Raw genomic sequence first — 22888 nt, 5'->3', positions numbered from 1 at the left:
CAGCAAGAAGATCCCAGGGTTTGAATCCCAGGGTATTTCTGTATGAAGTTTACATGCATGCCGTTGGTCTCTCCAGCTTCCTCCCACATTTCAGGGACAAGCATGTTAGGCTAATTAGTTGTTAATTGGCTGTATGTGTGAACGTGTGTGTGGATGCTTGTCTCTCCTTTTGTGTTAGCCCTGCCACAGACTGGCAACCAGCCCAGTTTCACCCAACTCCAGCTGCCCCACGATCCTGAGTTGGAAAGGCAGAAGAAACGAATGGATGGATGGATGAACTGGGGCCAGTTACACTGATAGCATAGCGTAAAATAATTCTTGCAGGCACTCATATTGTGTTGGTAAAGCGTTTCATATGGAGACATCCATTTCAAGACAATGTGGGTTTATATATACAGTTTTATTTGTAGTAATTTCTACATGATAAGAAAGAAAAAGGGCAACACTAGAGCTGTAGAGAAGGAAAACTGTACACTTAAATGACACACAGTGCTGCTAATACACCATGCACCATGGCATATCACAAAGTTATTTACAAAAACACAAAATATATACTGTACACCTGTACACATGCCTATTTAGCAATGGCTATCATTATGTGAAGATATGCATAAAACTGTGATATCGGATATATTACTAACAGTCGTATATAACTACGAGGTTTGAGGCCTCTTCCAGATGAGGCCTGTGAAGGTCCAACGTGAAGCTCCGGCCTGCTATACGTTCATGACAGGAGTCAGCTGCAGCAGTGAGCTCTGTGCTCGAATGGCACTGCTCTTCGAATGCAGTTTCTCCAGGTTCTGCAAAAAGCCTCTTCTCTTGAGGCCTTCAAGAATGACGGTGTTGCTAGATGCCAAGCTGACCCGGGTCCTGTGGAGGAAAAATACACCACTTCAGTAACGTATGTGACGTGGTCGTGCACTCCCTGCTTCTACCTACACACCAGGGTGCACAGCGAGTTCAATTGCAAAAAAAAGAAAAAAAGAACTCCTTTCTTCCTCTTTGATTATAACATGAGTGTTTAAGTACCGCACAGCAATTATACATAATTATCATAAATGACTCCCTTCTGTTCAAATACTGGATGCTATAAGTGGCCACAAGGTGTTTGTTCAGCTTTATTGCAATTTACTCTATAAGAAAAAACATCATCTTGAGAGCATGGCCAACCGCAGACACGTAACCCAGAGGTTAACTAACCTCAGTATGGTGTTTATTCTGCCCAAAACCCCTCCAGAAATATGTGGAGGATGCAGTCTTGTGTGGGCTCACAATAGGAAAGACATGAGTCAGAGGTGTGAAAAGTAGTCAAAACTCTGACCACAAGAGATCGTGCATCTGGGTTGGGATCAGTGGATTTTTTAAGATTCAGTATCACCTCATTATCTTATTTATAAAAAACGATTTAAAGAGAGAGACTCACCTTGGAGAATCTATACCGCTGTCTCCCGTGATGCTCTGATTCTCTCCCGTTTCCACAGCTTCCCTAACGTCTGGCCTTCTAGCTCCATCGGGCATGCTCAGAGCAGCCCTGTGGACCTGAGGTACATGCTTCTCTTCCTCCTCCTTCTTCTCCACCTCAGCTGCCCAGTGAGCAGACTCACCGTCACCTTCATCAGCCGACTTCCTCACAGTCTCTGTGTCCGATTCGATCTCGCTAGTCTGGCAGTAGTCAAAGATGCTACTGTCTCCAACTTCACATGCTTCTGAACAGTCCAAATCAAGGTCATCTTTGTGCCGTCTTTCTCCCTGGATCGCTGCATCCCGTTTTGGGCTGGATTTGCTTTCGGTTCTTGGTGATCTGATCTTCTGGTGTTGACGATGGAGTCTCCAGCTGGTGTCTTCAGGTCTGCACGGGCTGAGGGAATCTTCCCTCTGGACTGCCAGAGAAATTCGATCTGCTGACCCCTGCATTAAGGTGATTTCTGGCTGGTGAAAGTTGGATTTAAAATGGCGACTGTGTGGTCCCTGATACTTCAGATTAGAGTCGCGGTTTTGGTAAACCAGCTGGTGACCCTGATAGTCCGCACCACCTGCCGTGTACTTACTTGCATCCTCTGTAACCTCATCGTCATTCAGGCACAATGAGCTGCAGGCATCATCATCCTCCTGATCGGCTGCTCTCTGATAGAGTCTGCAGTCGTCCTCTATAAAGCCATCAGTGTCTGTTACCAAGCCAGTGCTGTTAGATGTCAGTTCCAGCCTTTCTCCCAGGCTCATGGTTCTTTGCTCTCTGTTATTGACAGTGACAGGTCTGATCTCTTGCAGGTTCTGGGTCTCTGTAGTTTCAGAGAGCTCATTAGGCCTCTGTGTGCTGTCTTTTTGTGGGTTGGAGAGTCTGAGGGAATGTTTCCGCTGTAAAGAGGGCTTGGGCCATGGCAGATTTGGATCATATGCATTGTTTATTATGGCAAGCTCATAGGGATGGGTGGAGAGAGAGGCATTAGCACTGGAATACTGCTGGATGTTAGGAAGACTTCCAACTATATTTTGGCTGCGATCTGGCACACTGTCATATTCTGGGGCATCCTGAAAATGTTTGCTCTCTCTGTCCTCTCTCTGTCTGACCTTGTCATCTATGCGAAGCGTACTGCTCTGTGGGTAGACTGAGCTGTAGTTTAGTGGCAGCTCTCTGCTGGGCTTCGTGTCCGATTGGAAAAGAAGATCAGCAGTAAAGTCCCTCTCAGGGTTGCAGTTGTATTGTTCTTCAGATGTAGTGAATTTCCCTTCATTCTCTCCATCTGCTGCCATCAGTCTGGCTCGGTGTGGGTCCCAAGATTTGGAGCGATGACTCGTTCGGTCCTTCCTCCCTGATCCCGAAGTCTTGTGCTCTTTCACCTCTCGTCTTCTGTGCTCTCTGGCAGTGGGAATTCTGTTCTCGGCTTCTTTCAGCGGATGTGTCTGGAAAGGGTTTTCAATGCGTTTCTTATAAAGAGACTTTCCCTCAGCAGTTCCACATTCTTCCACTTGAACTGGTTCATCAACAGCGATTTCCACTCTGAGCCGCGTAGGGATCAAATCCTCCCCCTCTGGATAATTGTCAGCACATATGGAAGCTTTGTTCTTAACCTTGTCCTTCTCCTTTTCCCTGTGTTTCTCTTTGGACGAGTGGCTCCTCCTCTTGCTGCGAGAGGCTTTCTGAGCAGATCTTTTGCCTGCTCCTGCCTTGGATGAGTGATGATGCCTCAGTTTTGAAGATGCCAATACCTCAGTAGACATTCCCTTGTCAACTCCCTTATCATCTTTATCAACACCCTTGTCCAGCACTTTTTCTATCCCTCTCTCCCTTCTCTCCTCCAGCTTCTTCATGAGGACGGTATGGCGTGTCAGATTGTCCACAGTTAGCTCAGGGTTGATGCGTTTGATGATTGCATGCTCCAGATCACGGGGTAAGTTGTTCAGGTCATCCTCGTCTCTTACAGGCCACTCTTCTGGAGGGAACTGGCCTGAAAAAGATGCGTACTCCTTCTTCGGTTTCTCCTTTTTTCCTCCATTCCTCCGGAACAAACTGAGCCCAAACCTCCTCCCTGGTTTATCTTTTTCTTTGCGGCTGGTGGCGTTAGTAGTGGCTGTAGTCTTGCTGATCTCACTTGCCTGACAATCTGCTGCAGTGGAGGTGGACTGATGTTGCACGGTGGGTTTGTGATCTAAAGGTCGCGGCCACTTTAAGCTTTTCCCCGTGCATTCGCTTATGGACACGGACACGGAATGCTGATCTGGGACGGTGGAGGGAGGGACAGTTGCTGGAGCAGTCATGGCATTAGTGGAAATTTGGAGGGGGCTAAAACAGCTGCAGGACTTGCAGTGGGCGACTGGGGGCGTTTGTGTGCTCTCGACGCAGATGTCGTTACTTAGCAGGTAAGTAACGGGAGGAGGTAAAGGAGCGTCATCTGCCGAAGAAGAAGTCCACCAGTTCTTCTCTCTGACCATGTTGTTGGTGATGAAATAAGTCTGTGGAGTGACGATGAAGTAGCCCTCGCCTGTGTGGTAAATCTTGCGTTCCTTGATCAGATTGCCTAAAGCGTTATAGAGGATGTCCTGAGTGGGGATGGTTATCCCTGAGACACAAAAAGGGAATGCGATTAAGGCCAAAAGAGATGAAATGCTTATAATTCCAAATTTCTAATGCATAACTGAAAACTATGAAGCTACAGCCAGCAGCCATTTAGCTTAGCCCAGAACAAATGCTGAAAACAGTTCTATGGCTTTCTTTGTTCTGGTCAAAGTACCTTGAGGATCACTAGTGCATACCCGCAGATCTGTGCACTAATTGTGCATGTGAACGTTTCACGCATAAATCAGTGGTTTATTATTATTTTTTAATTCACAAATACAAATACATTTAGTAGTGCCACTGACCATGCGTACAAACAAATGAAGGCCTCGCTGTCCAAAAACACTATATGTCATAAAATGCTCGATAAAATGAAAAAATTAACTGCTTGTAAAGAAAAGAAAATACTGCTCCCATATTAGTATATGACATTTATGAAACATGGCCTATTTCGTTCTTGCCATCTTTTCTATGTTAGTAAAACAGAATCATGCTGAACCAACAGGTTTATAAATCTACACAAAATCTGCTGCATTTCTATATACCTCCATGTGAAAGTGGTGACGGTGTTCCTAAGCCAGAAACGCCGCAGAAACAATCGTGTTTCCACCAGAGTGGTGAAAAAAATAAGAAAAACTAAATAGAGTAATGGTCCAGCTGAAGTAACAGAGGTTCTTAATATAATTTCCCCTTAGACACTCACTGTGGCTCAAGGACTGGCACTTATATAGTGCCTTTCTACTCAGCTGGTAAAAAAATTAAGACTATAAGTGTTGACATCTAGCAATGATATAATCCCTTTTAATGAAATAAAAGATCATTTAATTATGAGATAAGAAAATACTGAAATATGATTAAAAGTTAAACCCTAGATTTTTCCATTTACTTAATAATTTTTAAATTTTTGTTTTCTTGAAATAGTATTTTTTTAAATTCTATTTTTTATTTAATTGCGATTCTGTGCATTTTGTAACACAGTGTTTTTGGAAAACTGCAAATAATGACCAAAAGGCAACATTATTATTATTATTATTATTATTATTATTATTATTATTATTATTATTATTGGTAGTAGTAGTATTGATATTCAGTTTAAAGGTGTGTTTTAACATTTTCTAAGCATTTTCTAAAGTCTTCATTATTTCTACACACGGTCAGAGGCACTTCTCATTTTTTCATAGAGTACAAACAAACTCCGCTACAAAAATACTGATAAATCACTCATTTGTGCATGAAATTTTTATACGCACAGATTTGTGTGTGCACTGTTAGACAACGGGATCCAATGTTCTTGCCTAACTATTCATTTCTCAAGTAAGCTGTGGCAGTATTTCATGGATTACCTGGATGAGCTTTGCTCATGTAGTTGACAAGTGAGTCTTGACTGACGGTGATCTGGGAAGAGTTCATGTCTGAGATGACTGAGCACAACACCTCAGCCAGGGGAATGAACTGGGACTGAGGAACAGGCGACATCTGCACTGGGGACAGGTCACCTGAAAAACACACACACACACCAGCGTGGGTGGAACAGGTGGGCCTGCTGCAGGAGATATAAACACACCTGGGACAGAGGGTCCTTCTCTCTGACTTGCGCTGCCAGTGAAAACAACTCAAAGTACTGAAGTTGACATTCCTGTCCCAACCACCTCCTAAATCATGACCAAGGTGGTCTATTTATGTGAGTTATATGAACCATGCCTGACTGCTTTTGGAATTCCATGGGTACTGGGACTGACCACAGAATTCCATTACTCCCACAGAAATGACCACAGCTCTGCCTGTTGGGCAGATCAGATATCCTGCCCCCATACCATAGAGACCTACACATCTAGGAGCTGCCCCTAGACAAACATGTTACTAAACCTGAGAGACACTATGAAAAGGGGTCTTGGAAACATTTGTCTCTGCAAAAATAGTATGAAATTGATTCTTTAAATGTGCACTTCATATCACAATATCCCAGCAATCTGCACAACTTTACAGACCTTTGTTTATCGTGCAAACAAACTGTGGGAGCCTATTAAAAAGCCACAAAGCTTTCAATCATAAAACCTGAAGCTAACCAGGCATTTTAGGAAACTTTAGACCAACATGAACTTTCACACATGGAGAAGCAGGGATTAGAGGGTTGGGATCATATTGAGGGGACTCTTTAACACCATATTTATAAGAGTGGACTGAATGAAGGGGAAATGAATGGAGACTGGTTACCTCACTGGTTACATGAAAGTTTCTCACTTGGTTAATGTGTTACTGTGTTCAGAGACAAGAGGCAGTTACTAGTACCAGTGTCACGACACGCAATCTTCTTTTTCCTACAAAGTGAGGTAACATCATGGGGACAGACATTTGCAGCTCGATCTGGGTTCCAGGAAGGAAAGCAGCAAAATTTCTAGAAGATTTCTCCAAAGAGGGTGCAAAGGCCAGCCAAAACCAGAAGACATAGCATAATATCAGCAATGTTTACTTTTAGAGGGTGCTGAGTATTAATTACAGAGTAGAGTTCACATATATATGTTAGGTTAACTGTAGTGGTGGGTGGATTTGATGTGGTAATGAGTACGAGGAGAATGTGGGTTTTGCTGCAGTGGATAACTTATGTCTTGCAAACTAACATAAAAGGGGGGAAAGAAATGCTTGCAATATGATCTACAATGTTGACATGCTAACAACAATGTTATCCCAACATACAGCTTACAATAAGCCAGCTGACCAAGGGTCTCAAACCCACTGCTGATGAATGATTAGACTTACAAAGTCATGGACAGAACCTTACCCATCGGAGTGGAAAATTGGTTTTAGTTAATCATCTACACCACACCAGAGAAAGGAGTGCAAAAGATGATAAACAGGAAAAAAGAAAATGCAATCCATCAAAAATGTTACTTGAGTCCTAACATGAAAACTTGAGTGTAAAGTTAACACACACACACAACTAATTAAATTCAGCTACGTGACCACTTGGAACTTTTGGAGACTGCTTGTGTTGACAACAGTGTTTTGTGTATAAATGTCACACTTGTATGACTGTGAGTGATTTCCTCATCAGCCCTGGGGCATTCATTCAAAAGCACTGCCAAGCTCACCACTTGATGTAAGCTAAACATTTACAACCCTCACACTTGAACCACTTTTGTCTGAGGCAGGGAAAACATACAGCTAATCAAATATCTGCTATAGTAAAGAATGAGAACACGCATACGTATCACACACATGATGACAGATGCAGGCAAGTTTACAAAAAAAAATTCTTTCAAGAGCAACGTGTCATTAGTCAAAATCACTTATTTTTCATCTCGGCGCTTGCATTACGACCACAGAATGTTTTGACAGATTTTATATGGGAAAAAATGACTTAATCAGTGTGTACAATCTACCACACGACCATAAATGTAATCCAGTGTTAAAATATGTGATATGAAATTACATATTGGTACAATTAAAACATTTTGGCTTCTTTGCATATATAAACATGAAAACTAAGGTTAAGATCGGGTTAAGACTTAAACTTTTTACAAAAAGGGAAAGAAGTTGGAAAAAGACCCTGCATAACAGCTTTTAGCCACACAAATGAATAATAAGTAGCCTAAAAGCACTGTTAACACTAAAAACTGTGCTGCTTGAAATATTTTAATCGCTACAAATGGTCCTGCATTTCAGTTAATTCAAAAAAAAAAAAAGGAAGGAATATGTGAACCTAAAAAAGTAACAAAACAATTATCAGCACATGGGGTTCACTTAATGCTCGTAAGGTTCACAGGCAGAGGTCTTTCTTTGCAAAACTGATCCTATGAGGGATTGTAAAAGAAAATAAAAGCTGCCTTCCCCCAGCTGAGACAAGACATTAAGCTGTCTAAACCTCAGAGCGGATATCTCAACAGCGGACTCCCTGGCAGTGAATTAGTGCTGCTGACTTAGCTCCTCATTGTTGTTAACTTCCTATAGGAATGTCTGGCAGGCTGTCTGCATAGAAACCACATACAAACACAGTCAACAGTGAAAACGTCAGCAAGGTTAGAGGAGTGGGAGGCAAATAATTAACAACCTAATCAGAGGGAATCAACAAACTAATCTTCTCTTTGCACAGAGGTAATTTCAGTGGATTGATTGTTATCCTCTTCGATCGTGTCCTGGTTTAATGCATGATATCCTGTAGGACCCATGCTATTACGATTTGTTCTTCTAAAGGGGCTAAATGCAAATATAGTCATGCAATAGGTTTGTTACATGCAATGAATTCCAACTAAATTGAAATGTTGGTGCAAGACATGACAAAAAACACCTGTAGGAGTTCAGATGTGGGAAATATTGCTGTAATGGAAGGATGGGGCCGGCTGAGGATCCGTGTTTATTGAGTCTAACATTAGCAGGCGTGACTGTCGGAAAGGTTCAGCGTTGTAACCGCCTCCTCTCCAGGGGGAACGGATCTCTGTGTTGCTGTAATCCAAGACCGGGCCACCGACATTAAACCCTTTGTCATACACAGCATGAATACCCGGCTGGGCACCATGGCAACCGAACCCTGTGTCATAAGGGCGAGACAGGGAAAATAGCAGCTTGAGAATCAAAACGGGGACGAGCATTGTGTTAATGCCAGTTAACAGAAGGAGTAGCAGGTCGATATAACCTTGTAAAAGGGTTATCTGCTCTCAGCTTGTATAAAACGTGGAATATTGGTTTGTGAAGCTCTCTGCAACCTTCAAGTTTAAAAATTTTTTGGGTGGGAATGAATTAAATTGAGCTAATCTGAGCTAATTCTTTTTCTGTGAAAATGAAAGTTTTCACATACCTGCAGAGATGCCTGTGAAAAACACCCTCACTGTTTTCATATACATTAAAAGGGTAAGTAGCAGCCAGGTGCTACTAATCAAATGCATTTGATTTATGGATGGAGCACCTATACGAATGCCCTCAAAGTTTGCTAATCTGCAGCATTCAGGTGTGTGTTTGTGAAGTTTGCCAGAAGAAAGCCTCTTCTTTCTAAAAATTAACATGGCAGCATGACTTAGGCTTGTAAAGTTGCATCTGAACAAACCACAAGACTTTAGACAGACATTTAAACAGATTAGACCAAAGTGGAGATGTTTGGCCATAATGAACTAGATCACATCTGGTGAAAATCCAAACACAGCATATCAACACAAACACGTAATACCAGTTGTCATGTGCGGAGGTGGCGGCGTGATTATTTGGGTTTGTTTTGCAGCCACAGGACCTGAGAATCTGATGTAACATAAACTCCTGTGGATATCAAAGTAATGTCTGACAGCTCAAGCTGACCTGGCTGAAACTGGGCAGCAGTTGAGCTGTTGATTGTTTAGTAGGACAATGATCCCAAGCACAGCAGGAAATCAACAACAACAACAAAACAAAGAATCACAATGGTCCCGTCAAAGTCCAGTTAAACTCTGGAGCTCAACTTGATTGACACCTTAAGAGAGCTTTGCATAAACAAATGCCTGCAAACATTAATGAATTGAAAGAAGAGTATGCTAAAATTCCTCCATAAAAATGTGAGCCTGATAAAGTCGTACAGAAAAAAATATGTATTTATTCGAATGTTTACAGTCCTGAGAAAGCTCTTTTTTCACACGATTGTTCATGCAGATACACAATCTATAAGCAGTGGGTTTTTGGTACTGGAAACTTTCTGATTTCCATTTGAAGACCGGCCACAAGCAAGAAAACAACTGAGAACAAAGGAGGGTAGGCATCTGCTGAAATGCATCACCTCGCAGTCTCTTTAATTTATCCGCATTATCTGCTGAAATGGAAATCTTTGACCACTTACTACACTGGCAGCACAGAAAGTCCAGAGAGGTCTGCTGGGTTAACCCGCAAAAGAGCAAGTCAGCAGACTAGCCAATGGATTTCCAGATTGCATATGGCAAAGGTTGGATCCACTGCACTTGGTGCTTGACTCATACTAAAGGCTTACAGGTCATGACACTGGAGTCTCTGTGATACTTACGTCTTGCCATTTTATTGAAATGAGCTATGATACACAGTCATATATAAATATGCAGAAAGAAAAACTGTTTAAGCAATGTTATAGTTATCCTTTCCATCTTGTTCCTACAGGAAAAGGAGCATGAGTTTCTTTCTCAGGGGTGCAATGCTTAAATCACATGCTGGTTTGTATTAAAATAACTTGAAATTAAAAGATTGTTGTGATTTTATATAACTAGCCTGATTTTTGTTTCATGAACAGCATTAACCGCAACATTAAAATAAAGCGACAAAGTCCACACTATGATTTCTGCCCCTTGCAGACCTAAAAAACATTCTTCCAGTGTCATAAGTTTTCCATGTGAGAATAAACTGCTGCCTGGGGAACAAAATGAAAAATATCTAAAGCCGACTGTTCATACTGCAGCAATGACTGACAGAGACCTTCTCTCCTCGATCCCCACTGAGATACTTTTGGCTGCTGACACTAATCAATACCACATGTATTCACATGGCTCACATGGTGTTAGCAGACCTTAGAGCCTCTTGAGTCTCATTTCATACGTGATTGCATTACCTTAAGTCTCTTGGAGTAAAATACTGCACCACACCGTAAAGCACATGCTGCAGACCTACCATAAATTGCACCACTGTCAAACTATCTCTAAATGATCTTTACTCAATGCAGGGAAGGCAAAAATCTTCTGTTTATGGACTTCTCAATCAGTGGACGTGCCATAAATTAATAGCAATATTCAAAGACTAGAAGCACCTAACTTTATGAAACTCACTAATATGATCAAACATGTTGGTTTCTGCACAATGCAGAAAGAAAACATCACAAGTATGCACAGACAATAGAGCCCATACATTTTCAGACACACAGAGCAAAAATTAAAACAATTTAAAAAAAGTCTCACGACAGCTTGTATATCATTTAACATTTCAACCGTTTAGCTGACATTTTAATATTTAATGATATTTTGCCAAGAAGTGAAACTCTAGCAAAGTCTTCCGTTCCTGATCATCACCAGCCCTCGATAACAAAAAACATGTGATGTACTGGCTTTAAGTTATGCCTTGGAACAGTACAACAAGATTCCTGTAAATATAAACAGACTGCACATTAATGTGAAATATTGGTTATTATCCTGTATGCCCATTAGTCACACTGTTGTAGTGATGGAAATGTTTATTGGACTACCAATAAATATATGAAATATCTTAATAATATTTGTATGGATTGCCATGACATTTGAGGCTAAAAGTGCATGAGAATTTTTCTCTAGTGTCATCATTTAGCAAATGTCTGGAGCTTTTACTAAAATGTCTGAATAACAACCGGATGGTTTGTTACACAATGTCACAGCAACAATTTTTCTTCCAACACTAAAACTTTAGCTTGTCCATGTCTTTATTTGCCCAAATACCTGAAAACTAACCGCAGTCCAATCAGCCTCAGGTATTTTTATGTTTTCTGCTAATGTGTAGTTGTTAACATGTAAGTTAAACTAGCTAACAGCTAGCTAACATTAACACGTTAGCTTTGTTTTCTACTGTACTACTTCTACTGATAACATTTAGCTCTGCCTCACAGAGCTGGCTCATAGGGTCTTTGTTTAACCTCAAACACAAAAATAAAATAAAGACAACCTGAAATTCACTAAAACTGTAAACCCTTGAATGGCCACTTAAAGCTGTATTCAGAGCCTAGCATGTCAATTATTTTCACTGAAATTAAATGTGTTTACAGCCTTGTAAAAGAAATATATTTGACCTTTAATTGAAACAATAAAATTAGTCTGAATTTCATTGCCACTTAAATAGTAAATAAACTGTTATCTGTTTCTGCGGAATGCTATCATATGCCATACAGTTATAGCTTGCTAATTGAATTTTCTGTTTCAAGTAGTTGCCACATCTATTTAACAATCACAAACAGCTGGCCAGTACATTGCAATCAATTTGAGTTAGTGCAGATGAGTGCTACTCATCTGCAAAGCATCTCTTCCCATTAGAGGACTGGACTTAACTGTCTGTACTCTGGTTATATTCCTACGTGAAAGCAAGGTTACTGAGCACGTTTGTGGAGGAATTTGTGAATTTCTCCATCAGAGATTCTGGTTGGACTTTGATTGTACGTAATGAATGTGAATTTCTTTGAATGTAGATGGAACAGAAGACAACAGATTTGTGATTTTAGCGATTTATCAAAGTCAATCACTCTGTACAAAACGGAGCATATGTAATTACCAAGTTGACTCAACTGCAAACTGATAACAGACCAACTCAGTCCTATCGCTATCACAAAGTCACTTTGAAGATGGCAACTGAGTACGAGAGGTCACACACCTGATTCCTATCCCCTGTGGATGCAACCATTTCGAAGGCAACAAGACTGCAAATGTGTGCAGTGAACTTGCAATCATTTTGGTTGCACCGCAACTACCGTTTTCCTATAACCAGGCTCGAAAGCATTAGCTCTTAACTTAGCACTCCAACCTCTTAATTAAATATGGTAACTTTTGGCTCAAAAATCAAGATTTCAAAAGCCAAAAATGTCAAATTGACCAATTCACACCAATGAGTTACATAACAGTTACTACATGAATCTTTTATATACAGCCTTTAATGAATGACCCCATAGTTTGGATCATTGAAGGCTGCTCAGTGTGCACCAGTCCCTTGCTTCCTGAATGTTTTCTGTCCTTGAGCCGAGAAGCACCTGACTCAGAGCTGTGTTGTACGCAATCTACTATTGACCTTTCATCTTTGCACTGCTGCAGGTAAAATTTAACTCAAATTTTAGGTTTGATTTAGACAGTCCCTCATTCAGTAGCCCTCTAGGAACACATACCACTCAAAGGCACCCACCGTCTTATCTCATCCTGCTATCGTCTAATCTTGTAGGCTCCAGGAGGCAAACAGGATAATCTTCTCTCTCCCTCATTAAAGACACACAGCATGGCATTCAGCGAGATCTCAAAGCCTGCCCAAACAGACTAAAGTCATTCCTTATCTCTTCCTCACTAAGTCAGTTTAACTATGTGCTACAGTAAATCTGCTAACTGTACATGCAAGATTCAGTCAACCTTGGTGACACAATGTCAAACATTTTGTCAGATTTCTAATTTATGTGCTAAATTCCCACCCGTCCCTTTGTCCTTGGTATTTTGGACAAGCAGGGCTCCGTGACCCCGCCCTTGCCTTCCTTCCTATACATGTGTGTGTGCTGCACTTTTTAAAAGTGCTTTATGAGTTTGTGTCTTTAACTCACATAAGAACACAGACGTGGGCGTTGCAGTTAAATGGCCCAATAAACTGAGTGAAAAGATCCCTTCAGAAAGCAATCACAGAGCAAATATCCCAGCAATGAAACCTCTCCCAGTGTGGCGACACTGCTCTTTCACCCCAAAAGCCTAGCATTAAGCAAAAACGTCAATGAAATAAATATCTATTATAGAATTTGCCGTAAAATTACCATCCATGAGCTTCCTGTGTCTAGCACATCAAGCTATAAATGCTGAGCCACTGGGCATTTTACAGCTTTATTGATTGATTCCTCCCAATAAAACCTGCATTTTAGCCCAAACATTTAGCTGCATTAGGTAAATATTTAATCTGACCTATTCATGGTTCAGAATCAGAGAGTGCAGTGCAAGAGAGGAATCAAGGTGGGAGAAAAAAGGTCAAATCTGGACTGTGTTTGCTTGTTTTCTTTGGGAGGGGGGCTTGGTACATTAAAATGGCAATTTAGCCCCTTCATCGGCATACAAGCACTGCAACATCTTAAAATAAACAGCTGAATAAAAGCTGATAAAAGTCAAAACATCTCGACTAAAGAAAATTCATGAGCTAAAACCATGAGCAACGAAGAAAAACCCAGGCTGGGTTTGTGTTGTCCCACATCACCATAGAAACCTTTACTGCGGCAGCGACCTGCCACGTCCAATACGAAAACAAAGAAAAAGAAGAAACAGCAGCAAAAGTGTCGTTTCTGTAACAGCCACAGTCTCGAGACAAAGTTTGCCAAAGTGGGCCTTTGATATTTAATGTATGTTGGCAAGTAAGCACAAAGAGCCTGTGACTAAGCTTCTCAAACTGTCATTCACCAAGCTCAAAAGATCTAGTGGTTTATAGTGGGTCACCGCAAATCTTGCTTGCAAATCCCTGCAGCTGTAATGGCATAAAATAATGCTTTTACCGTCTGATTCACAAGAAGAACAATTGGAAAAGCAATCCTGCTCATAAAAGTGACCTGGCACTAAGCTAGTGAGCAGGAACCCCGTCATCACGTTCTGGTGAAATAGGAAACACACCTGACCAGGTGTTTAACAGCAGACCTCAGGTAAACAGGGCTGTATTTTATACCAAAAACATCTTAAGTGTAGCATGATTTCAATTTATGCCAATGCCATCAGACAGAGTTAAAGCACAGCTTTACCGACAATTTATTTTCTCAATCTTTCACTTCATACCTCTTCAGACTAAGTGGACCACACCGCCACGTTTCTGGTTCTCATCTGCTTTGATGAACTTGAACATTACCTCCGAGTCTGCCAGATCCATTTCTGTGCCACAGTACCTTTCCTTTGTCCTTTAATGTATAAAAACTAGTCCTCTGCAGTGTCTCTGGCCAAATTGGTCCCATTACCCTGAGAAACTATTCATCTCGGCTTTGTTCCAGCCCACATCTGAAATGTTCAAGGCAAAACTATTTTATTTCCTCTTTACAGAAAATGCACAGTTAAAGACGCATACCAGAGATTATTGTTGCATTTTCAGGGGGACTTTTTTCCATTTCAAAAGAAGGGTTACAATTATTTACACATAAGCTAACATACTCGCTGGTGCAAATGACACCACCAGAGTTGAAGCACTAGAGCAGAGCCATTTTACTTAAAAAGAAAAATACCTATTCTGCGTCTTGTTGCAAATTTTATTGGGTGAATGCTGTAGGCATTCAACCTATTGAGTTCCTGTTTCTTTATTCTTTGCTGCTTAACTATGCCCACAGTTTTGGTGCTATTTTCACCATTCAAGTTTTAAACTGTTGTGCTATTTCTGCTTATGCCAGCTATATCCTTTGGTGCTCATAACGTTTATACTTTTTAATATATTTTGCTTTTTAACATTTTAACTGGTCATATCTCCTAAACCGTGGACTCCAGACACATGAGTCTTGTGCCAATATATCTTCAGACACTCCTGATGCTCATGGTGAAAGATTTTTTTTTTTAAGTTTACCGTTTTCCCATTAATTATGTTTGTTTCAGAAATCTGTCCTTCTCTCAGATTTCAAACTCTGGAATTGAAGCCGTTTTTTCTCTCGTCATGTCTCTCTCTGGGATGACTGCCGGTTTGCCTCACTGAGATGAGCAAGTTCCCTGAGAACAAGTAACGTAGGTTCGAATCCTACCTATGGCTGTTACTGCATGTCTTCCCCGCTCGTGCTGCCTTTGCTTTCTTGACACTCTTTAGTGTACCCTTTCAAATAAAGCCATCTTCAGCAGACAGTTTTCTTTTTTCAGCAGATAATTACGCTTTTTCAGCTGTTTTCAGCACATGATTTCCGCTACATGGCATTCACCCGGCATTTTTGCAGTTAATGCAACTTTTTCTAGTTTTTTATCTATGATTTATTTTTTGGCACGAAAGCCTTAAAGGCTTTAATTTCTTTATATTAAAAGATTAGCATCAAGTACCCAACTGATTCTCTTGGTGCTCCTGTTATTCAGTATAAACCTGTTAAGCCTGATGGTTATTAGGTTACCCATAAGGACTAGCACAAAACAATACAAGCAAATGTAAAACACTTGACTGAATACGCCTTTGTGCAAAAAGGAAGAAAACAAATATTGCATCACTTTGTAATTTAATTCTGAGACTGATAAAAAAGATAAATATATGCATATATTTCAATGAAAGAGCTGATTTCTTCAAGATAAGACAAAAAGTCACGGTTTAGCCAGATGTTTGGCCTCAAAGTAAATGCACTCAGTGATGAACGCATAAGGATACGTTTAAATAATACCTCATGTTTAACTCTAAAGTAGTAATGTAACTAAGAGGCAGTTCAATTTCCAAAATTTTATAACATCATTTAAATTTTTTTTTTCAGCATTTGAGGGCATGCATCCAGAAAGGAAATCCTATCCTCTTCGTGTATCATTCTGGCTTCGGATCAAGACAAACATAGCACCATCTCAGCCATTACCTTATGTTGCACCTCTGCTGGAAAAAATCAAAGACACTGCTGTGATGTTTCCGGATACTTAACTAGCAACTGATTCAGTCACTGATTCACAGATGTTTTCAAGACTTTCAGACTGTGATCCAGCTGTGTGGGGATGGTTTCGCAACTATTTTGCATACAACTATCACTGTGGAAAGAAGTGATATGAGGTCTTTTGTGTGTTTAACAAACGGTGTGCCCCAAGGTTCTTTCTTAGGATTCCTCTATATTCAGCATTTACTCTTAATAGCCCGTTTTAAAGACCTGTACAGTATATTGCTATGCATTTTTCTGACGCTTTGCCAAGCTTGGAGCTCAGACAAAGACAGGAGGCCCTAAATCTCCAGCTTGTCTTCCTGAAAGATCTGGGTATTTTCACTCCTACTCCATACATGTGACATTTCCCCACTGACACCCCACCACAAAAACATATATACCCAGCATCGAGGAGTATTTTCAGCAGATCCACACATTAATCATGAGTGATAGTAGTCATTGGTTGCAGATGAAACCCATTTCCTCTCGTTTAAACTGAGCTGAAGGTGCAGCAGATTCCAGTGTTTATTATCCCAGTGTTTGGAGCACAGCTCCCATCCGCTATCCGCCATGTGATCCATCACTCCACAATGCCCTTAAAATCATCAGCTGTGTCGTAGTTTCTTGGAAGTATCTTCCACTCTTGAAATTCAATAACACAGCACCTTGCTATTACTGAACCAATGTTAGCATACCTTTGCATTTATTACTGCTACATGAAGCAAAGAAAACATCCTGTCAGGAAACTGAACATTAATAGTGATGCAGAGTTTAATGCAATGTAGTCTGACCCATTTGTCTGACCGGAGACTGAATAAAGATAACTCCACCAAGGGAAACCTAAGCTGTTACTGACAGGGTGCATAAGCTCAGGGATGAAGAGGAAACTCCTTAACTGTTATTGTTGGCATTGGTCCACTCAGCCGCTGCGGGTGAGCCCAGTGTTTGGGTCGATGCAGAGGCCGACATGCCTGATTCACACCGGGGTTAGCTTCCTGCTTAATGGGAAAGGATGTGGCAAACAAATGATGTGGCAGGACTGCATGCACATGCAGAGTCCTTCATACACACACACGGAGGGTCACATCTGAGAATACAGGTCAAGGTTTTTGAATTATTTGCTAAGCTATTTTTGCAGCCACAGGAACTAAAAAAAAAATGTTGTAGATAAATGTAGAAAAATATCTTGCCAAAAGCAAAATACAGTAAAAGTGATTGTAAAAGGCTGCATCCTAATCATCTTACACTAATAATGCAATTTGAAACTTAAATAATATGCACAAAAATCACAGAGACTCCTTTCAAGTTACAATTTAATTAATTTCCCTTTAAACTGGTTATTTATAGATATGAATGAGGCAAGAAGGCACTTCAAACATGCAAATACTACCTAAACCGTTGCCCTATTTTGCAATTTTAGGGAAAAAGATTCAGTTTAACACTAGAATTTAATGGAATTTTCCTTTCTTAACACTCCAATTCAGCACTTGTTACAGATCCTGCAAACTGCATCTACAACATGCCTCATCTCTCATCTTGGCAGTGCAATAAGATGTTTTCTGACCTACCAAACCAACATTTATGGCAGATGTTAAAACATTCACACAGCTGATTGGTATACAAATAGTTTTAAATTCATACCTTAGGACCTCTTTGAAAGCACGGCCACTATCATAAAACTGAGTTTGAACAACAAAGATAAATGTGATTATTCGTTATAAGCTGATCAAATTTCAATAGGTGGTCAAAAGGAAGTTTGCTTTAGCCGACACTAATGGTTAACTTATGGCAATGATTGACACTGTTGCAGGAAGGGATAAAAAACTAAATAGCTGGATAGAAGTAATAATGATCACCTGACACTGAAATAGCAAGCTTAAAGTAATAGTTTTAATTTAAAAAAAAAGAATAAACTTAAATAAGAGGTTGAAATTGTGATCTAAAAGTAGACCGTTAAACTGCAAAATATAGTGAAAGAATAGCAATAATGTTACCAGTAATATTGATCAATGCAGGCCTGACATGTCCATTCACAAGTGCACATTTGTAACCCGGTGGGTAAAATACTGAGACGTAAGCAGAAACGCAGTGAGCAAAGAACACCTGGATACTGTTTAAATGTATGTTTCTTTCTATAAAACCCTCTGAAACTAAATAACCCCGAGGTACCTTGTTAGCAAGAAGGCTGTAACCTTTGACCTGTGCTGCTTAGTTAGGACAGGGTGGGCCATTTAGGGGCGGGCAAGGGGGTGTCATGGTTAATAAGCTAACATCTGGAAGAGTTATGACTATTAGTGGAGCGCTTTGAGACTCTGACAAAATACCCCCATGAAAGGAGAAACCCCTGGTGTGAAAATACAACACTTTCAAGTGAAAAGTAAAGGGCAGAAATGAGACTTGCATAGCTGCAAGCTCAGGAAATGATCTCAAGAGTAAATGAAGCATTTCAGGAATGCATCACCACCTCATGGTATGGCAAGTTAAATGAAACATATCATTTAAAAAAAGAAACTTGGCTTAAAAAGAGCAGCTTAGTCATGCCTTACAGTGCTCAAAAAATGACACAGATGTGCTGAAAAGTAGCGATTTCACTGACAAAGGTGAGAAGACTTGTTTACGCCTGCGTTCAAAGGAAAGAAGGTTTGCAGAGACTGACAGTAGAAAGGATACAGAACACCTCATTACACCGGTGGCTTACTCCATATAAATGTTTAAGCCTGTGTCTCCATGCTCATCCTGCTGCGGGGGACAATAGTGACACGCTAAATAATGCAGAACCAGCTAAAAGTCATTACCGAGCCTCTGGTTTCAAAGGGACAGCTGGAGTGGTTTACCGCTGAAAATTAAAGCCTTTGGGGAAATTTGTAGTTCTTTGTTTTGTTTTTTATGTTTTTTTAAATTTAAACAAAGCCAACAAAGTGTTTGGAGCATTTTAATGAGCAATAAGAAGCTACAATTGGATTAAATTAAGAGTTGTACTTTTTGGGGGAGTAAAAAAAACTTTTTTACCCTCTTACTGAGAATTTCATGACACTGACTTCCTTTTAATTACGGAGAAAGAGTAAGGAGAAGCAAGCCTGCTCATCCTGAAGTTTGAAAAGATTCTTAAAAGTACCCACAAACTGATGTGCTTGTTTGTTTCATCTGGACTATTTTAGGCTTTGTCTTTATGCAAGTCTAGATAAACCACTCTAGCTCCACAGTTAAAGTATAGAGCTAATTATCGAATGCTTTGCTCAAGCACGTTTAACCCACAACAGGCATTTTCCGTTAAGGCAACTCACTGATTGCAAATAAACCGTCCCTTTAACAAAAAAACAAGCTGTTAAGGTGGTGTAAAAAATCTCCAGATCCCACAGTCTTGTTTTTTTCCCTCTTGATTACAACTCCATTTTGATGTAGTTCCAGTTCACCCTTTACTGGAATAGTCTTTAAAAACTACAGCTGTGGCACTTTATCCAGCTCCACATATTAAGCATCATAATACCTGCAGCCATTTCAATAGATGTTATCCACACAAATTGTAGTAAATATAGCACATGTCATAAATGGGTGATAATTTGAGGTACTGTAACTGCGCTGCATTTCCAGTAAACTAAATCCTCACACTAGTCATAAGTGAGCTGGTTTTACAGTGCTATTATCCTGCAGAAGGACACTGGATGAAGAATGAGAGAATGCCCTGCAGACAAGAGTTAGTTTAATCAGAGATCCTCAGTTCCACTGGGTCCATTGCCCACGTTAATAACACTCCATACCAACTTCTCACACTGATTGTTTACCTCAGTCTAACCTCACCACAATCCCCGTCCTCCACCCCGCCTTTCCAGTGCGTCTTCCTTCAGAAGAAGCCTGGGAGTGGGTGAGTGGGTGATGGGACCACAAGCCAATCTCTCTACACTGAGACTATCAGCAGAGATGACCAGACAGGACTATCTATGTCACCTGCGTCTCTCTTTCTTTGTCTCTTTTTAGACAATCTTAACTAACTTTGCCTACATCTGGTTAGCTTCAGCTGAGCATCTCTTAAATTAGGTGTTCCTTACACACAAAAAAACTTCCACACTGCAGTAAAGTCTGAACCTTCCTCTGACCTGAGAAAGGAAATAGGGCTATTTGAAATTCACTGTAGCCCATAACTTATCACATTTTGTGTTTTCGAGCTGACATATTTATATCAGGACAATGTCAAGGCCTTAAGTCCATGCCTGATATCAATCTAGGAGTCTGACTTCCACAGTCCCACACTGGCCATGAAACGGAGGGACATTAATCCTGGGTAACAGAAAAGCGGCTGCGGTCGGCAGGCAGTCGCTCAGTGATTCACTGCTGACCAGCTCTCAGCGAGAAGACTGTAAACCAGGCTCTGACAACCTGCCAGAGCTTATTTCCATACAAATTTCTGCGGTGCGAGGAGAAGGATTTGTTAAGGATGAGAAGGAGGTGGTATTTCCACACGCAGACGTGTTTGCTTCTGCTGTGGAGAACACATTCGAACGCGAGCTCACGCATGAACGTGCACACCTTTTGGGCCGTGCATAACAATAGGTGCAACATCACCTTTGGCCTATGTGGTGTTTGTTTGTCAGGGCCAGGAGGGGTTGCTCAGTGGGATGGCATGTCAGCCTCCACCCTCTCCCTCTCTCAGTCAGTCCACGCCCTCCCAGGGTCTCCCTCTGTGTGGTCTCTTCCTCCCCTTCACATTCCTTCATTTGCTTGTCTGTGAACTGCTCAGTCTCGCAGAGCTGACACACTGACACAAAGTCAGCAGGTAAGACAGCAGAAGGCACACATCCAGACAAAAGGCACTACTCTGGAGACAGACCGGGAAACATCAGTACTGCAAGCAGCCGGGAAGCTGTTGGAAGGCAGCTGCAACACTGGGACACTGCCCGAACAGCCAAGATTTGGAAAAACACCTTCTACACCCTTTGGAGATTTTAACTTTCATGTCATAATTGTGTAATTTTAAAAGTGGACAAGTATTAGTCCCCACACATTTATTTGTAAAAACCTACAGATTAAAGTAAGGAGGGAAAAAAGAACGTATCTGTTAAGAATAAGGTCATTAGCTCTAAAATCCACACAAGGTTGTCGTTTTCTCCAGGGGTCAGTGCTGTCAGACATTTACAGCCTGTGAGATCATGCTATAGGAGGCTGCATAAAGGTTTCTGCCCCGTTTCCATTGTTTCTGTGTCGCTATATGCTGCTTTAAAGCACAGCAGGAGAAGAGGGGGGCAATTAGGAGCAATTACAGGGAGGTTTGTTAACAAGCTGGGGTAAACATATGACTGTGTCAGTAACAGAGGAAGGACGGATTTGGGATGCAGTTCTCCCAAACACACCAGACATTTGAGGGGTTTGATGGGTGGGGTGGGGGTCTAGTTAGAAACATAGTCTTCCAAGCAAACTGAACAGATCAAAGTGATGAAGCAAGCAACACGTTGTCTCTTTAGAGATCCTACCTCCTACCTACAATAATAAACCTAAAATAATGTAAACTCCACTTTTACTGCTACAACTTCTACAACTTGTGGAGCTCCACTGCGCCAGCTCTGTGTCAGTCACACTTTACAGCTTTCACACATTTGTCTCAGGGTGGTAAACGTGTTGTTGGTGGTGTGATTACAATAAAGAGCCCCTTTAAAGAAAAAACACCTTGTGCCATTACATGAATAGAAGCTGTTCACTGCGCTGAATGAGTCCTATCACCTTATTTGCATTGCAAACGGGACAGTGGCGCATACACACGTTCTGCTGCTTCTACCTTAATACTTTCAAGTGTGTTTTGTGGACATTTCGCTCACATACCGACAGCTTTAATGATAAATCCCTTCGGTGACCTCAAAGCCCTGCGCATCCACGCTTCCCTCAGCACCTCCAAGTTGCTGGCGTTGCCTTGAATGAAAAGCACGAAGTTTTCCATCCATCCCTGAAAGTACACCTCAGCTATAGCCTTGACCAGTCTCTTATTCCAGAAACTTCGCGAGTTTTGCGCTTTAAAGTCATCGAAAATCTCCTGACCGCTCGCACCGGTGCCGCCGAGTTTCCCTCCGCCGGCGCGCACACTCTCCTCGTCCGGGCCGAAAACTACAGCCAGCGAAGCTGCTGAGAGCTGAACAAGTCGCTGCTGGTGAGACATTTTAAAGCCTTTTTATGGGCTCCGGAGACTCTCGAAATCAAAACGCACGCGTTAAAAGGAAGTTCTCTCATCCAAAAGTCCAAATAAACACCGATTTTTGCCTCGCATTCCTCCGGTTGCGCGTCTGAATCCTGCAATGTGTGAACCGGAGGCGCAGAGGACGTCCGACTGGTTTCTCTCGGCTACGGTGACGGTGGCAGAAGGAGGAGGACTCACCAGCCTGCCTCCGCCGCTGCTGGGACCTACAGGTGGACCTCCCACCGACTGTTCGCAGGTGTGTGCGTGTGTTTTTCTTGCCAAACAGAGTTTACCAAAATAATACGTCAGAGCGCTCCCAAGATTTATGCAGGAGGAAGATTTACCTGCAGTCCTACAATGAGAAAGAAGCTCAGGGTCTCAGAGGCACCCCTGCAAAAACCCTGCGTGGGCTATTTTACATTGTACCTTTGCGGGTTTTTTTCTATCCCCA

General features: G+C 41.4%; 1 protein-coding gene across 1 annotated transcript; it reads right to left on the bottom strand.

Annotated features, from left to right (window-relative positions):
• Positions 1 to 330: 330 nt before the first annotated feature.
• Positions 331 to 22676, bottom strand: stox1 (storkhead box 1). The gene is made up of 4 exons (XM_084948502.1): positions 22089 to 22676; positions 5398 to 5550; positions 1424 to 4058; positions 331 to 870 (listed from the first exon to the last, which is right to left on the bottom strand). Exons 1-4 carry the CDS (start codon positions 22417 to 22419, stop codon positions 717 to 719), a joined length of 3273 nt encoding a protein of 1090 aa, XP_084804628.1. The 5' UTR covers positions 22420 to 22676; the 3' UTR covers positions 331 to 716.
• Positions 22677 to 22888: the final 212 nt, after the last annotated feature.

The sequence above is a fragment of the Perissodus microlepis genome, chromosome 13, assembly GCF_051167445.1.
Source record: "Perissodus microlepis isolate ML-2025 ecotype Zambia chromosome 13, ASM5116744v1, whole genome shotgun sequence".
Classification (NCBI taxonomy): Eukaryota; Metazoa; Chordata; class Actinopteri; order Cichliformes; family Cichlidae; genus Perissodus; species Perissodus microlepis.
This window is presented reverse-complemented; position numbering and strand designations above follow the sequence as displayed.

Excerpts from the sequence above, each read along its gene's own strand:
- stox1 (XM_084948502.1), bottom strand. The coding sequence starts at position 22,419 with ATGTCTCACCAGCAGCGACTTGTTCAGCTCTCAGCAGCTTCGCTGGCT. Across the intron at positions 4,059-5,397 it reads CATGAGCAAAGCTCATCCAG|GGATAACCATCCCCACTCAG; the intron begins GTAATCCATGAA and ends TTTGTGTCTCAG. Across the intron at positions 871-1,423 it reads AGCGGTATAGATTCTCCAAG|GACCCGGGTCAGCTTGGCAT; the intron begins GTGAGTCTCTCT and ends TTTCCTCCACAG.